This window comes from Rana temporaria, chromosome 8, assembly GCF_905171775.1.
Source record: "Rana temporaria chromosome 8, aRanTem1.1, whole genome shotgun sequence".
Lineage (NCBI taxonomy): Eukaryota > Metazoa > Chordata > Amphibia > Anura > Ranidae > Rana > Rana temporaria.
In genome coordinates this window covers 32066354-32084387 of record NC_053496.1, presented here as the reverse complement: position 1 = coordinate 32084387, position 18034 = coordinate 32066354, and the positions used below count along the sequence as shown (strand labels likewise).

General features: G+C 43.3%; 1 protein-coding gene across 3 annotated transcripts in view; it reads left to right on the top strand.

Moving 5' to 3' along the window:
• The first annotated feature begins 11604 nt into the window (after nt 1–11604).
• Nucleotides 11605–18034, top strand: part of LOC120946801 (pancreatic lipase-related protein 2-like) — a 56592-nt gene continuing 50162 nt past the window's right edge. The window contains exon 1 of one of the 3 annotated variants that reach the window (XM_040361507.1): nt 11605–11707. Coding sequence is in view for 1 of the 3 variants with exons in the window: in XM_040361506.1 (XP_040217440.1) it covers nt 11764–11789 (26 nt within the window). In the remaining 2 variants the exon portion in view is untranslated. Of the gene's footprint in view, nt 11790–13872; nt 13890–18034 lie in introns of those variants that run through there. The other 2 variants (XM_040361506.1, XM_040361508.1) reach the window with 2 other exon arrangements.

Below are 18034 nucleotides of genomic sequence, written 5' to 3'. Positions count from 1 at the left end.
AAGTTGACCCTATTGAGCTCACACTCAATAGGAGCATAAGAAAAATATTACATTTAAAAAATAAATAAACAAATAATATATATATAATAATCTTTTTATGTGACAACACTGAAGAAATGACAATTTGCTACAATGTAAAGTAGTGAGTGTACAGCTTGTATAACAGTGTAAATTTGCTGTCCCCTCAAAATAACTCAACACACAGCCATTAATGTCTAAACCACTGGCAACAAGAGAGGGTACACCCCTAAGTAAAAATACCTAAATTGGGCCCAATTAACCACTTTTCCTCCCTGGTGTCATGTGACTCATTTGTGTTACAAGGTCTCATGTGTGAATGGGGAGCAGGTGTGTTAAATTTGGTGTTATCGATCTCACTCTCATACTGATCACTGGAAGTTCCAACATGGCACCTCATGGCAAAGAACTCTTCGAGGATCTGAAAAAAAGAATTGTTGCTCTACATAAAGATGGCCTAGGCTATAAGAAGGTTTCCAAGACCCTGAAACTAAGCTGCAGCACGGTGGGCAAGATCATATAGCGGTTTAGCAAAACAGGTTCCACTCAGAACAGGCCTCGCCATGGTCGACCAAAGAAGTTGAATGCATGTGCTCAGCGTCATATACAGAGGTTGTCTTTGGGAAATACAATACCCCTCTGCTGCAGAGGTTGAAGGGGTGGGGGGGTCAGCCTGTCAGTGCTCAGACCATACGCCGCACACTGCAATAAATTGGTCTGCATGGCTGTTGTCCCAGAAGGAATCCTCTTCTAAAGATGATGCACAAGAAAGCCTGCAAACAGTTTGCTGAAGACAAGCAGACTAAGGACATGGATTACTGGAACCATGTCCTGTGGTCTGATGACCAAGATAGACGTATTTGGTTCAGATGGTGTCAAGCGTGTGTGGCGGCAACCAGGTGAGGAGTACAAAGACAAGTGTGTCTTGCCTAAAAACAAACATGGTGATGGGAGTGTCATGGTCTGGGGCTGCATGAGTGCTGCCGGCACTGAGGAGCTACAGATCATTGAATCCATTCTGTACTATCTGGGTAGGTACCGGAGCATGATGGGACTGTGACATCATAAGAGAGGCCTATATAAATCATCGCGCACCGGACACCCGACATAACAGCGGGAAGAAGCGTCGTGTCAACATGGGAAGCAGAGAAGAAGACAGAAGAAGAGCGGGCTGGCCGCTGCTAGTAATTGAGCTAACACACGAAGATAGCGGCGGCCAGCCCTGAAGAACAAGGCACCGGAGAGCGAGCGGGAGAAGAACCGGGGCCGAGATGACAGCGGAGAAGATGGGAGAAGACCCCCGGTGAGCGGAAGAAGACCCCCGGTGAGCGGAGAAGACCCCCGGAGAGCGGAAGAAGAAGGCCCCCCTGCTAAAAGAGCTAAAGAAGACAGGGGGGCCCATGGAGCTGACTAATGAATTACTTTAAAAACCCTGTGTTGTGTGTTATTTTTCTTTTACACTTTGCCTCCAGGTGAATGGGTAGGGGTACGATGTACCCCATATTTATTTACCTAGGGTGGGGGGCCGGTATCTGGGGGCCCCCTTATTAAAGGGGTCTCCCAGATTCCGATAAGCCCCTGCCCGCAGACCCCAACAACCCATGGCTAGGGTTGTCGGGAAGAGGCCCTGTCCTTATCAACATGGGGACAGGGTGCTCTGGGGTGGGGGGGGCCCGCAGTGCGCTCCCCTGCCCCAGAGCACCCAACCCCCCCATGTTGAGGGCATGCGGCCTGGTACGGCGAAAGAAGGGGGGGGCTCTCTCGTCCGCACTCCTTTCCTGGCCGGCCGGGTAGCGTGCTTTGGATACGGGTCTGGTATGGATTGTGGGGGGACCACGTCGGTTTTTCGGCGTAGGGGGGGGTCTCCTTACAACCTATACCAGAACTAAGGGCCTGGTATGCTCCTGGGGGGGGAACCCATGTCGTTTTTTTATTTAAAATTTGGCGTGGGAGTTCTCCCTCAGGATTGATACCAAACGCCGCAGCTAGAATTGGCGGGAATCCAAGTCAGATCTCCCGTCGTTTCTATGACGGCTTTGTGTCCAACGCGGCAAGCCAGCTCGGCGCTGGCTTCCGCGATGGGGCTCGTAGTTGGTCAATCTCGCCGAGAAAGGGAGTGAGATTGACACAATATTGCGGTCACCTGCTGTAGCTTAAAGGAACCTATTTAGAAAATTAAAAACGAACCTTTACAACCCCTTTAAGTTTTAGTAAATCAACCCCAAAGAGTCTTGTATTGATTTCCTGGGGCTCGAATGCTTTTTTTTTATATTTTCTTAATGTGAGATATCCCTTTAAAGTCCATACCAGACACAAAGAGTCTGCTATGTATTTTAGGGGGCTCTATACAATTTTTCTTTTTCGTGTAGGATGTGCTACAGCCAGGGCTGGACTGGGACACAAATTTGGCCCTGGACTTCATCCAGACCGGCCCACTTTAATTCAATAAAATGCTGCCCCCACCTCCCCGAAAAATCACGCCCACCAAAAGGCCCCTACATCCATTATTGTATATCATGAGAGGGTGAGAAAGAGGGGAATGAGAGAGAGAGAGAGAGAGAGAGGGAGGGTTGAGGGAAAGGGGGTGTGAGAGGGGGGTGATTGTAAGAAAAAAAGAGTGAGTGTAAAAGAGAGGGGATGAGTGTAGGACCCCTTTCACACTGAGGCGTTTTTCAGGCGCTTTTGGGCTAAAAATAGCGCCTGTAAAGTGCCTGAAAAACGCCTCCGCTGCACACACGAGTGCTTTCACACTGGGGCGTTAAAAAAAGTCCTCCAAGCAGCACCTTTGGGGGCGGTGGAGGAGCTCCTGCCCATTGAAATGAATGGCCACCGCTGCTGAAGCGCCTGCAATGCATTTTGGCAGCAGCGCTACGCGGGCACATTTAACCTTGAATTTTGCTGATGGGGGGGTTAAGAGCGCCTGCTAGACAAGGAATAGTGCAGCTAAAACGACAGTAAAGTGCTGCTAAAACTAGCAGTGTTTTACCGTCAATGCCCGCCCCAGTGTAAAAGCAGCCTTAGAGTCAGGGAGTGAATGAGACAGAAGAGGGAGCTGAGAGACAGAAGATGGGTCTGAGAGATAGAGGGGGCTGAGAGACAGAGGAGGGGGCTAAAGGAGGGGGGAACTGAGAGACAGAGGGGGGACTGAGAGAGTCTCAGTTTAAAAAAATATATATATCGGCCCACCGGGAAACTCCCTGTAGTCCCTATGGCCAGTCCATCCCTGGCTACAGCAAAAATTACATTTACAAACTTAAAAAAAAAAAATGATACAATATAAACTTCCAGAAAATTATATTCCTCGCTAGGTTCCTTTTTTATGCTGTACAATCATCTGTCTATACTTCAGTCTTGGCAATTAAAAAGCGGCTTGCAGAAGCTTTGACCACTTCATAGCTGCATGCTCTGCCAGAAAAATAGGCAGCCATTGTCGGGAACCATTACAATGCACTCTGGGTGAGGTTGGCCCCCTTATGTAGAACTACTTTCTGAATGTTGGAATTTGACTGCATTTAGTACATATAGAATAGAAGGCTCCCCACTTTCTGGTTGTTGATCCTTCCCTACTTCCCCTCCTGAGTTTATTTCTACATTAGCTCATATTTCCACACTCACAGCCAAGCAACGAATCTGATAATAGTAAAATCTTTGCATGTGAAACAAAGAGCTGAATTGCTGAGTCTAATGACTCCAAGATAATGATGAAACTCCGGACTATTTTCGTAGTTAGAGGAAGCCACTAAGGAAGTATTCTGAGATTTACCAGTGGAAGTTTTGCTTTAGGGAAAATAGACACAAAGGCCTCAATGTAATGAGTCAATGAAAGCGATAATGGTGTGAACAAACACTATATTAAAGCCACTAAACACAGACTTTTTACTGGTTGTTTAATAAACATTGCAGGTGAGAGGTGCTTGATGTATGAAGGTGACATAACATCAGTGGAGCCTCCAGCAAATGACATGAGTTAAAAAGCCAAAAACTTTCCAGAGGCCAAATAAATTCTGAACACAAGGGGCCAGATTCTCATAGAATCAGTGGCGGCGTAGCGTAAGCCATTTACACTACGCCGCCGCAACTTACTGGAGCAAGTGCCGTATTCTCAAAGCATTTGCTCCGTAATTTGCGGCGGCGTAGTGTAAATGGCCCGTCGTAAGGCCGCGTAATTCAAAGGGGGCGGCTTGTATTTAAATGAAGCGCGCCCCCGCGCCGATCGAACTGCGCATGCGCCGGCCGTAAAAATAGCCCAGTGCGCATGCTCCAACTCACGTCGGAAAACGTCAATGAAGCCGACGTGAGCGTCATTTCCGCAAATCCATATTCGCGAACGACTTAGGAAAACGACGTAAACGACGGAAAAAGTCGACGCTGTCCCGAGGCCATACTTACATGGCATGCGACGGACCTTCGTAAACTTACCCCTCATATAGCAGGGGTAAGTTTACGCTTATGGAAACGACGACGAGGCGGCGCAAAAACATTCGGGAATCGGCGTATCAGGCTCATTTGCAAAGTCAAATGAGAAATCAACCTAAACGCCACCTGGCGGCCGGCGTAACATTACATTTAAGATCCGATGGTGTAAGATTGTTAGCTTAGCGTAAATCCGGTGTATCATGTTTTCTGGATAGAAAACAATGATACGCCGGCGGGAAATTCTAATTACGCCGGTGTATCTGTAGATACACCAGCGTAATTCTTTTTAGAATCTGGCCCAAGGTCATTAGTGAAGTAAAGTAACATGTGGAATGTACTGAAATGTTCCTTGTTTAACCACTTGGGATCCGCCTGCCGTCAATAGACGGCTACAGTGCGGATCCCAAAAGCCAAACCGCCGTCAATTGACGGCCGCCCCTTTGGGCGTTCCCCGCGCGCGCTCCAGAGCGCGCTGCGGGGAAAATCTGTGTTGGCCGTGTCCCTCGGACACAGCCAATTACAGATCGCCGCGAACGGCCAATCAGAGTGGCCGTTCGCGAGGCGATCTGTGCGGCCAATGAGAGAGGATCTCATATGTAAACATATGAGATCATCTCTCATTGCCGTTTTACACAGAGACAGCGGTGCTGTCTCTGGAGAGGAGACCGATCTGTGTCTCTTGTACATAGAGACATAGATCGGTCACCCCCCCAGTCACCCCCCCTCCACCTACAGTTAGAACACTAAGCAGGGATACATTTAACCCCTTCCTCACCCCCTAGTGTTAACCCCTTCAATGCCAGTCACATTTATACTGTAATTAGTGCATATTTATAGCACTGATCGCAGTATAAATGTGAATGGCGCCAAAAATGTGTCCGATGTGTCCGCCATAACGTCGCAGTCCATTAAAAATCGCAGATCGCCGCCATTTCTAGTAAAAAAAATAATTAAAAAAAAATAATTCTGTCCCCTATTTTGTAAGCGCTATAACTTTTGCGCAAACCAGTCGCTTATTGCGATTTTTTTTTTTTTGTTTACCAAAAATATGTAGAAGAATACGTATCGGCCTAAACTGAGAAAAAAAAATGTTATTTTTTTTTTAAATTGGGATATTTATTATAGCAAGAAGTAAAAAATATTGTATTTTTTTCAAAATTGTCTCACTTTTTTGTTTATAGCGCAAAAAATAAAAACCGCACAGGCGATTAAATACCACCAAAAGAAAGCTCTACTTGTGGGGAAAAAAGGACGTCAATTTTGTTTGGGAGCCACGTCGCACGACCGCGCAATTGTTAGTTAAAGCGATGCAGTGCCGAAAGCTGAAATTTCACCTGGGCAGGAGGGGGGTATATGTGCCCAGTAAGCAAGTGGTTAAATGTAGTCGTTACAGATAGGTTATAATCAACCTGAGCTCTGATTGTTATCTGGGTTCATTGATAATGCCCTATGCCCAAGGACATTGTTAGCCTGTTTATGGGGAGTGTTCTCCAGTGGATAGAGTGAGAAGCAGGTCGGAGTCGGGGGAAATTTTGGGTACCTGGAGTCGGAGTCGGAGTCGGCAAACAATGCACCGACTCCGACTCTGACTCCTACTAAATTTAGATTGGAATTAAAAAAATAAAAAAGCAAGTTTAAATGTCCCAATTCACAAAAAGTTATAATTAATGACTTCTCTACTGTAAGAATTAAGACCAATGCATGCAGTGCCTCACGTAACCGCAAAACGAACACGTTAAGTGACCGTGAAGAAGCATGCTTTTCATGTGCTTCACTATATGGCACGCAACGCACAATTAGGAGCTGCAATACTTCTACTTTCCATAGTGTTGTGTTCTGCTTTTACAGGGAACGCATGTTAGAGAACCAGTAAGTGTCCAAATAAAAAAATTCCAACAGGAGTTTTATAAAGCACTAAAAGAAGTTGAAAAGTATGATCGCTCATCAAAACTTACTGTTGAAGATGCCATCCTTGTTTATCCAGAGATCGTTAGTGATGTGGCCAGAATAGTTACTGCAATGCCACCCACCCAAGTCAGTGTCGAAAGATTATTTTCAGCCCTAAAAATAATAAAGTCTGACTTAAGAGCCTCTATGAAAGAGGATCTGGCAGAGGCAATTCTCTTCCTTAGAACTCTACATTGAATTGATTTGCATTTGCTAAGCCTAGAACTACATTTCAAGATTAATATAAACCATTTCTAGGTTTTGCAGATTTTGTTTTTGGTTCATTATAGATAAGCTTTGTTTTTGTTCTAAAACAACCAAATAATGTGGTTTGTATTTTTGAACTGGTAAAGATCCTGTTCCTGATGTTTATGCCTGCTGCTACTATCCAGTCACTTGATTGTTTTCATTGTGTTTGTCTTTTGCTTAAACTGTGCAATACAGTAGACTGTTGGCTTCCCAGTCAGTAGTCCTGTGGTAGGTTGCGTTTCTTTCCCTCAAGGAATGTATAAAATACATTCGCATATTAATACAGAGGAGTCGGAGTCGGGGAGTCGGAGTCGGAGTCGGAAGTACATAAAACTGAGGAGTCGGAGTCGGAGTCGGAACATTTATCTACCGACTCCACAGCCCTGGTGAGAAGATATAAAGTATTGTGTTATGAATATTTATTAAAGGGGTTGTAAAGGTAAAAAAAATTTTTCCCTAAATAGCTTCCTTTACCTTAGTGTAGTCCTCCTTCACTTACCTCATCCTTCCATTTTGCTTTAAAATGTCGTCATTTCTGTTCTTCTGTCTGTAACTCCACACCGTAATGCGAGGCTTTCTCCCTGGTGTGGAGTGTCGTGCTCGCCCCCTCCCTTGGACTACAGGAGAGTCAGGACGCTCTCTACATTGCAGATAGAAAAAGGAGCTGTGTGTTAGTGGGCGTCCTGACTCTTCTGTATTCTGTACTTGGAGGAAATAGTCTCTCCAATAATATTGCCGATATGAAAGCTTAATGTTTTTTTTTTGTGTGGATTTTTTCTTTATGCTTTATATGTTATGTATCTTTAATGTATTTATACTTCATTCTATAATTTCAGAAGTGGTATCAGTCTCTGAAGATGATTACAATATATACACATTTTGAAACGCGTTGGTTATTCCCACTACCCATTTCATCTGTATCATGTATGGATGGTTGTATTTTGTGTAGTGAGGTTTTACCACTTATGAGAATTTGTGCAATATTATGATACATGTACATGTACTTTTTTTAATATGGTTTCCCACTTGGTAATCTTTTAAACTGTGTATTAATACATTTTATTTTATATAATTCATTTGTTTATCTTTTTAAATTGCCTTAAAAATCCCACCAAGAGGTATTCCTCATCTTCAATATATATAGGGATGATAGCAATTTACACGCCAATCTGCATGAGTATAACAAATATCAAAAATTAAGAAATCTGAGCTGTCCTGTGCTAGACAAGAACGTGGCTCCCATTACCAAGAATCTTCAGAGGAGTCTTCTATGCTAAAGTCTGTCTTGGAGCACTTGGGAAAAGCTGCTGCCAATGGACATTGTATTAAGGTATTTGGGACCTATTGGGAAACAAAGGACTTCCTGGTGCTACAAAGTAGGGCTGCAACCAGGGCAGGACTTAGGGTGGTGGGGACCCCTGGGCTTGAGTCACTTTCGGGCCCTACCTGCTATACATTACTTTAAATAGAATAAAATGATAGATACACAAGCTATGCACAAGCTATGTATTAGAGCTACACAATTCTGTATAAACTGAGAATAAAAATAGAGATCACGATTCTGAAGTAAACCCCGGTATATACGGTCTCCTTAGAACACCATAGACTAGGTGAGCATGAACTTATGCAATTGACTGTTAGGAATTTAATGAATTTAATAATCTTGAATGCAGATTTGTACTAATGATATGTACTCTGTTTTGTATGATTAGATACAAAAATAGATGGATGCGGCGGCCTGACGACGCAAAATTACGAAACATGTTGGTTTCCAGCATCAGTATCATCTAGTCACTTTGTAATCAGCATTTAGCAATGGCTTAAGTGGTTTTATAACTATGTCATTTTATTTTATTAATACATTTTGTATTTTCTTATACTTGTGTGTTGTATATGCTCACCCAATCTGTAAAGTCTCACGAACAATTTTGCACTAAATACAATTGTACTTCTTTCCCAGTTAACTCTCATCCGTTACTTCCTTCCCAAACTTTCCTCCTGAAGAGTCTCTCACTTGAAGTTCAACTATAGTTACTTCCTTCTTTCTAATTAGCTTGTGACTTCCTGTTAAGCTGCTGGGCGGCCTATTTAAGCTCCTAGCACTAACCAGGAAGTGTTCCTTTATTTTGGCTGACACAACGCCTCTGTCGGTTGGGTATCCAGACGCACCTACTTTGAACTTCAGCTTCCTGACCTGGACCAGGAGTCTCCACTGCCTGCTTCACCAGCCTTACCCGTCTGGACCCTTGGAGCCTGACCTTATGCCTGCATCATTCAATTCAGTATCGCAAGTACCCTGATGTTGTTATGCATTGCTATCCTGTGAACTGCCCTGCCTGCTAATTATGTATGCTAACTATACCAGGAATTTCTGCAGCCATAGTTTCTCTATGTTTGGTACTTCTAATAAGGATCCTGCCATGATTTCTACATTCTAAGTCACCAAGTATAAACGGAAGTCTTTCATGCCTATGTACCACCTTCTCAAATGTTATTTTGTGCACATATACTACCTATTACTTTGAGGACTTTGCCGTTAAGGTTATTTACATGCCACGCATGCTCGGCTACTTCTGCATTTAACTAGTATCAGTTCTACCTGGACTTTATACTTATTTGTTTGAGTTTTCACTGGCGCCTATGAAGGAATATGCGCCATGTTTCTTGACTGAGACTGTGATGGTAGGATTCCAAACTCTCTGCACACAAGAGAGTGAAACCTGGGTCCGAAACTGAGTAGTCTCCGCAGTTGAGATCCTAACTCTCAAATAATATCCGATGTGACGTTACACAATCACAGACATACTATCTCCACAAAGTCTTACTATACACTGAGTAAGCAATTGCTTGCTCAGTTTTCCCCCCTTTTTCATTCAAATTATTATGTCACTTCTGCCCTTACTGTGTCCCTGTCGGTAATTTCGTGCATGTGCCGTAACCATTTGTTGCTGTGTCTGCGGCTGCTGTTTTCTTTCACTCCCCTTTTGTGACGTCTTCTTTAGTCACACGGGGGAGAATCAGGAAGAGTGGAAGGAGCTAAACACCGCGAGACTTCTCCTCTGTGCCGGACAGAGGGGAAATTCTCACAGACTGCATTCCGGCAAGCTTTAAATGCCGGTTTACAGGGGCTAATGTGTGCAAGCGTGGTGACGTCATGCAAATGATCAGCTGCCTGTGTTATGGGCTATTTCTTAAGACAATGTTGTGTCCGAGGGTTTACATTACAATAACTTTAAATGACTGTCATATTATTGAAAGAACGTAAATGTAAGGGGCCCCCTATTGGGTGGGGCCCATGGGCTTGAGCACAGTTAAGCCCAATGGTAAGTCCGGCCCTGGCTGCAACTAACGATTATTTTCATAATCGATTAGTTGGCCGATTATTGTTTTGATTAATCGGTTAATAACCTTTAAAAAAAATAGGCAATTTTGCTGTGATTTTAGGGGTAATTTTAGTTCTTTTTTTAACCCCATTATATTACTGCCCGATTAATCGATTATGAAAATGGTAATCGATTAATTTCATTAGGGATGTCCCGATAACGATACCAGTATCGGTACCGATACTGAGCATTTCCCCCCGTACTTGTATTCGGGGAAATGCTCCGATGCCTCACCCGATACCTGGGCAGGCAGGGGAGTTGCAAGTCTTCTCTCCCCCGTGCTCAGTGCTGTCTCCCCCCCCCCCCCGTGCTGTTGTCTTTCCCCCCGTGCTGTTGTCTTCCCCCCCGTGCTGTGGTCTTCCCCCCCGTGCTGTTTTTCCCCCGTCCATGCACAGCTCTCTCACCTCCCCCTGTCCGTCCGTGCCGTTCTCTCTCCTCCCCTTCCCCCGTCCATCCGAGCCGTTCTCTCTCCTCCCCCCTGTCCGTGCAGTTCTCTCTCCCCCCCGTCCGTCCGTGCAGTTCTCTCTCCAACCCCCCTTCCGTCCATGCAGTTCTCTCTCCAACCCCCCCCGTCTGTCCGTCCGTACAGTTCTCTCTCCTCCCCCCGTCCGTCCGTGCCGCTCTCTCCCCTCAATCTGTCAGGGGGGAGAGCGGAGGTAGGAGCCACTAAGCCCGGCTCCTACCTTTTCCGAATGAACAGAGTCGGTGATCACCGACTCTGTCCATTCATATAACTGAGCATCGTAACCTCCTGTGTTTACGATGCTTCAGTTTATGAATGGAGCTTCTCTCCATTCATTTCAGCTGTGGCTGCTGAGAAAGGGACTGGGGAATCTGTGTCCTTAGTCCCTTTCTCTGTCTTAAAGGGGAGATGTCAGAGGTCTGTTAAGACCCCTGATATCTCACCGAAGCCCCCCCAACAGGACTGATTAAAAAAAATAAAAAATTGCAATAAATATATATTTAAAAAAAAAATAAAAAAATAAAATGTAAATAAAAAAAATAAAAAACACACTGACAATCCACCCCCCCCCCTAAAAAAATTAATCACTGTAAAAAAAAAAAAAAATACTTCCACTGTCACATGACATTTAAAAAAGTATCGGTAATCGGTATCGGCGAGTACTTGAAAAAAAGTATCGGTACTCGTACTTGGTCTCAAAAAAGTGGTATCGGGACAACCCTAAATTTCATAATCGATTAGTTGTCGATTAATCGATTAGTTGTTTTGGCCCTACTACAGAGTCATACACTGAAAATTGTTATAGGTCCAAAATGTATATCTTACAGCCAGAACTTCTACTGCCCGAGGAAACCCTGCAGTAAATAAAAAAAAAAATACAAAAGAATTATCCAAGGTACAAAAAAACCACAATCCAATAAAAACAAGCTTAGTTGTGATGCTTAGTCGCTATGTACACATGCAACAACCGCAGCAAGTTTTAGATTAACACATGACAAGTCTCATGGAATAGTTCACATAGCTTCGGGAAATGTGCACAGCTCGTAGATCATTCACGTAATTTGACAACCAGCCAATTAAAATAAGGAGACAGTTGCCTGGAAACACAAGCCACGTCCTCAACCCACGATGTTATCCTAGCTGTCATCTATAATTTTACAGCCAGTGGTGAGCAAGCAACACTGCTGAGAGGCAAAGGAAAGCCCCGTTGGCATCCACGCTGACTAGCAGGGTAGGTTCAGGTTTTCACAGAACTTCAGCAGCTGCTCCCAGGATCCTGTCTCCTACATGACCACAGACAACGCCTTTCCAGGGTACTACCCTCTTTCTCACGCCTCTTTAATTTATATACATTTTTTATGGGGATAGACATCTAAAATAACCTATATGCATGCATGTCCAGCACAGTGCCAGTCTACCAAGGAGCTGAGAAAAATATATTGTTGCAACTCTGCATCAAATTATAATGGCTATTCTAATGCTGGCCATACACTATACGAAAAATCGGCTGAAATTCGGTCGTTCAGACAGTTTGTTGGTTGTTCGAACAGTTAATGGGCACAAAATCGATAATCATTGGGACGTTTTTGAGCCGAAAAAACAAAGGAGAAGTTTGGAAATTTTCTGCAGAACGAACGATAAATCGGAAGGTGAATGTGTTTCCCGTCCGAACTTTCGGCACTAGGTATATGTAAAAAAAAAACGAACCATTTTTTTATTTTATTTATGTCCACTGAACGATTTATCGGTCATTACATGATGGCACTATCGTTTGCGCTCACGGCCGAATGTTCATTTTTCGAAAAGTTCGGACGATTTTTCGTAGAGTGTATGGCCAAGCATTAGTCTTATGCCGCGTACAGACGGTCGTTTTTTGTAATGAAAAAAAAAAACATGAAATAATTTTCAAAAACGACGTTGCCTACACACCATCGTTTTTTCACAATACTCTAGCAAAGCGAGGTTACGTTTCACCACTTTTTTCCATTGAAGCTCGCTTCATAACTAGCTTCTGGGCATGCGCGGGTCTAAAAACGTCGTTTTAAATGTCGTTTTTTGCTCTGTGAAACAAAAAACAACGTTTTGAAAAACGACACAAAAAATTCAAGCATGTTCGAATTTTTTTTTTGTCGTTTTTTTTTAATACATAAAACGACGTTTTGCCCACACATGATCATTTTAAATGATGTTTTTTAAAACGTCGTTTTTTTTCATCACAAAAAACTACCGGCATTAGAAGCACTCCTTATTTTGTATTTTTTAAAACTGCAGAATCTAGGGCCGCCCAATAGATTTTCTCAGAAGATCTATTAATATTGGGAGGCTTATACAGAACTGTGGGCCATCATTTATTTGCTTTCAAAGAATCCATTTTACCTGGGAAACTGCCGCTGAAGCATTAGAATAGTCACCAACTCATCAACACTGATATTATGGAGTAGTTTTAGAACCAACAGCCATTATTGTGTTTCTCACAAAATTTACAAAAAGTTGATGTCTGTTAGAGTGATAGACTGGATATCTGTTATTCTGTCACTTTTGGTGGATTGGTGAATATTTGGGTGCAACTGATGGGCAAATCAGCAATAGAAAGGCTAGCTGGGCCCAAAAAAATCAAACCGTTCTTGAGGGGGTGAGGGGGTGAGTACAACAATGGGGGGTGGGGGAGTAATTCCTATTTTGCTTAGAAAAAAAAAAACATTCCCCTCTGGGTGATCTATGTACATTGCAAGAATTGTAGCTAACTTTGTTGCAGAATCTTATGCCGCGTACACACGGTCGTTTTTTGTGATGAAATAAAACAAAGTTTTTCATCATGAAAAAAAACGAAGTTTTTCTAACTTCATCATAAAAAACGATGTTGCCCACACACCATTGTTTTCTGAAAATGCTCTAGCAAAGCGCGGTTACGTACAACACATACAACGGCACTCTGTTCCATTCAAGCTCCCGTCCCATAACTTGCTTCTGAGCATGCGTGGGTTTAAAACGTTGTTTAAAACATTGTTTTAGCCCACACACGATCATTTTTTATGACACAAAAAACGACATTTTGAAAAACGACATAAAAAATTGAAGCATGTTCGAATTTTTTTTTTTGGTCGTTTTTTAGAAGACAAAAAGCGATGTGAAGCCCACACACGATCATTTTAAATGACATTTTTAAAAACGTCGTTTTATTTCATCACATCACATTGCTGGGGGTGCTATGTACAATATCTGTGTACAGAATGCCTCCAGGTTGTCATATTTTACAGATAATTATAGTGTTGCAGATTGAAAAGAAAATATTTCTAATAACATTAAATTCCAATATGACTGTATATGATTTTATATATATATATATATATATATATTATATTTTAAATCCAAAACCAAAAATGTAGTATATTGCAGCTTACCAATCTTTAAAGGTTAATATAATATAACTTCCTATCTATTTCAGAATGCTAGCAGCATAAGAATTAAAAATTGTCAATGTTATAAAACATTATAACTGTTTGTTAGGTAACTGTTCTCACCTTTACTGATCATTATCCCTACCCTCATGTTACTCTTTGTCCCACTTATTCCCTCTTTAAAGGGGTTGTAAAGGTACAATTTTTTCCCCCTAAATAGCTTCCTTTCCCTTAGTGCAGTCCTCCTTCACTTACCTCATCCTTCCATTTTGCTTTTAAATGTCCTTATTTCTTCTGAGAAATCCTCACTTCCTGTTCTTCTGTCTGTAACTCCACACAGTAATGCGAGGCTTTCTCCCTGGTGTGGAGTGTTGTGCCTGCCCCCTCCCTTGGACTACAGGAGAGTCAGGACTCTCTCTACATTGCTGATAGAGAAAGTAGCTGTGTGTTAGTGGGCGTCCTGACTCTCCTGTAGTCCAAGGGAGGGGGCGAGCACGAGCACTGTGTGGAGTTACAGACAGAAGAACAGGAAGAGAGGATTTCTCAGAAGAAATAAGGACATTTAAAAGCAAAATGGAAGGATGAGGTAAGTGAAGGAGGACTGCACTAAGGTAAAGGAAGCTATTTAGGGAAAAAAATTGTATCTTTACAACCCCTTTAATTTTTTTTTTTTTTTTCAGAATACTACATATGCACTTTTCCCATAAATGTATAGTATGCCAGCTAATCTATGTATTAGGTTGCACAGCTTTTTGCTAAACAATTGTTTGTACACTGAGAATTACACTCACCAGCCACCTTATTAGGTACACCTTGCTAGTACCGGGTTGGACCCCCCTTTGCCTTCATTCTTTGTGGCATAGATACAACAAGGTGATGGAGACATTCCTCAGAGGTTTTGGTCCATAGTGACATGATGGCATCACACAGTTGCTGCAGATTTGTTGGCTGCATATCCATGATGTGAATTTCACATTCCACCAGGGGCGGACTGACCATTGGGACTTTCGGGCACTGCCCGAGGGCCCCATGCCACTAGGGGGCCCCATCAGGGTTGCCAGGCTCAATAAAACCAGGGACAGTATGTAAAAATCTGTTTTTTTTTTACATCTGTCCCTGCTATGTCTTAAACCGAGATGCTTTTGATGTGAAAATCCTGAGATTTTAGCTGCCCTGCCTCCTGGCGTGGTGGCCATCTGTAAGCCCAGGGGCCCCATAATCTTCTATTGCCCGGGGGCCCCATGGGTTGTCAGTCCACCCCTGCATTCCACCACATCCCAAAGGTGCTCTATTGGATGAGATCTGGCGAGTGTGGAGGACATTGGAGTCCAGTGACCTCATTGCCCAGTGGTGAGATAATTAGAGCTTTGTGACATGGGGCATTATCCTGCTGGAAGGAGCCATCAGAAGATGGGGACACTGTAGTCATAAAGGGATGGACGTGGTCAGCAACAATACTCAGGTAGGCCGTGGAATTTAAATGAATACAATTAATACAAAGGGGCCCAAAGTGTGCCAAGAAAATATTCCCCACACCATCACACCACCACCAGCCTAAACCATTGATACAAGGAAGGATGGATACAAGCTTTTATGTTGTTTATGCCAACTTCTGACCCGACCATCTGAATGTCGCAGTTGAAATTGAGACTTATCAGACCAGGCAACGTTTTCCCAATCTTTTATTGTCCAATTTTGGTAAGCCTGTGAGAATTGTAGCCTCAGTTTCCTGTTCTTAGCTGACAGGAGTGGCACCCGGTGTGGTCTTCTGCTGCTGTAGCCCATCTGCTTCACAGTTTGATGTGTCGTGTGTTCAGAGATGGTATTCTGCATACCTTGGTTGTAACAAGTGGTTATTTGAGTTACTATTGCCTTTCTATCATCTGAAACCAGTCTACCCATTCTCCTCTGACACCAACAAGGCATTTTCCTCCGCACAACTGCTACTCACGGGATATTTTCTCTTTTCCCCACCATTCTCTGTAAACCCGAGAGATGGTTGTGCATGGAAATCTCAGTAGATCAGCAGTTTTGAAATGCTCAGACCAGCAAGTCTGGCACCAACAACCATGCCACGTTCAAAGTCACTTTAGCTCTGGTTCACATTGGAGTGATTTGGCATGTAATTTGACATGTCAAATCGCATTCCAAATCTGCAGCAATGGCGCCGTCCGAATCAGTGTGATGCCACATTTGCAGCACAGATTCACAAAAGCTGTTTCTGTACTACTTTTTGCGACTTTGGGGTGCGATTTCCATAGACATCTGTGCAGGAACCCGCACAGTTGTCTCTGAAATGGATTCGGGACTGACATGCAGGAATAAAACTTGCACAATTTAATTCACACGGTCAGTGTGAATCTGGGATAAATCCTGTGTCTTCCCTATTCTGATGCTCGGTTTAAACTTCAGCAAGTTGTCTTCACCATGTCTGGATGCCTAAATGATCGGCTGATTAGCAATTTGTGTTACCAAGCAATTGAACGGGTGTGTCTAATAACGTTTCCGGTGAGTGTATGGGGGTTATTTACGAAAGGCAAATCTACTTTGCACTACAAGTTCACTTGGAAGTGCAGTCGCTGTAGATCCGAGGGGGACATTAAAGGAAAATACAAAACAGCATTTTAGCTTGCACATAATTGGATGATAAAATCAGCAGAGCTTACCCTGATTTCACAGCCGTCACATCTGAGAATTGGTAAGCTGCAATATACCGGTAATAAATGTTTGCTTTTGGGTTTAATACAGCTTTAAACCAGAAATGCTGGTTTTCTGATACTTTGAATAAATAGTTTGGTTAGCTTGACTCCAACTAATTTCATGCCAGAACAGTTTAGCCAGGGCCATCTTTTCCATTGGGCATGCTGGGAAGTTGCCCGGGGGCCCCGCTTGCCTGGGGGGCCCCACCGACTGCCCAGCAACCCCAGTAAAAAATTGTGGAGAGTGACGGGTTAGAACTGCCCATGCCCAGTTTGCGGAAATCACAGAGAAGATCCGGTCCTCCACGAGTGTGGGGGGTTGCTGATGTAAGGGGGGACTGGAGTGAATGTAAAAATGTAAGGGGGCACTAATATAAAGGTTCCCCCCCCTATATTAGTGACCCCCCTTACCTTAGTGTATTTACTCTACGGAAGGTGGTCTCTGGTCACCAGAGTGCCCCCCACATCAGAGTTCCCCTTTACATCAGAGTCTGCAGGATTCCCCCTTACAATGCAAGGGGGAACTCAGTCTGCGGACCCTGATGTAAGTGGGAAAGAGAAAGCAGTGGACTCTGATATAAGGTTGTCTCTGGTCACCAGAGCTCCCTCTCCACATCAGAGTTCCCCCCTTAGATCATGATCTGCAGCGTTCCCCTTTACATAAGAGTTCCCTTTCACTGTAAGGTGGAATCCTGCAGACTCTGATGTAAGAGGAAACTCTGTGCTGGCTGGGTTATAGTAACCTGGCCTTCATGTCAATGAAGACATTTTTTGTTTTACTTTTGTTTAACTTAAACACATTGCTAATAGCACTAGCTATATGTTTATAGTTTAAATACTGACATTTGCATTGTTCGGGACTGAAAACTGTAATTTTAGGTACTTTTTTTGCAGTGGCAGTAAAAAATGTGGTTCTGCCAGTAAATTTTATGATTTTTGTCAGTAAATTCTTGTGCGTGATTGTGTAGACAGGGCCCCAGTGCACTGTATTGCCCGGGGGCCTATAATGCTCTTAAGATGACACTGAGTTTAGCTGCTGCTTGGTTGGTAATATACTGTAATAGCTTGTGCTACAGTATGTACAGTAAGTGGTTCTGTGTCCTGGCAACAGTATTAGACACTTCCCCTCTAATTTCTCAATGAATATAAGTCTTCCTCTGATTGGCCAAGGTGGATAAGTGGATGGATGAAGTTACAATCTTCTCCTCAGCCAATAAGACGATGACTTCTCTATACTTCTCTAGCTGGAGATACACTAAGGCGAACTCTCCATCCTACAACAAAGGATGATAAGTACCTCATACTACTTCTGTTCTAGCATGTAATTGATATATTTGGTCCAAGCTAGACCAAACAAATTGTTTAAAGTGCCAGGAAACCTGGTTTTGGGTGTAGAGGTTGTTCACTGTGCAAAATGAATGTTCACTGACATGGGCGTCCGCTGAAATTTTTTCAGGGAGT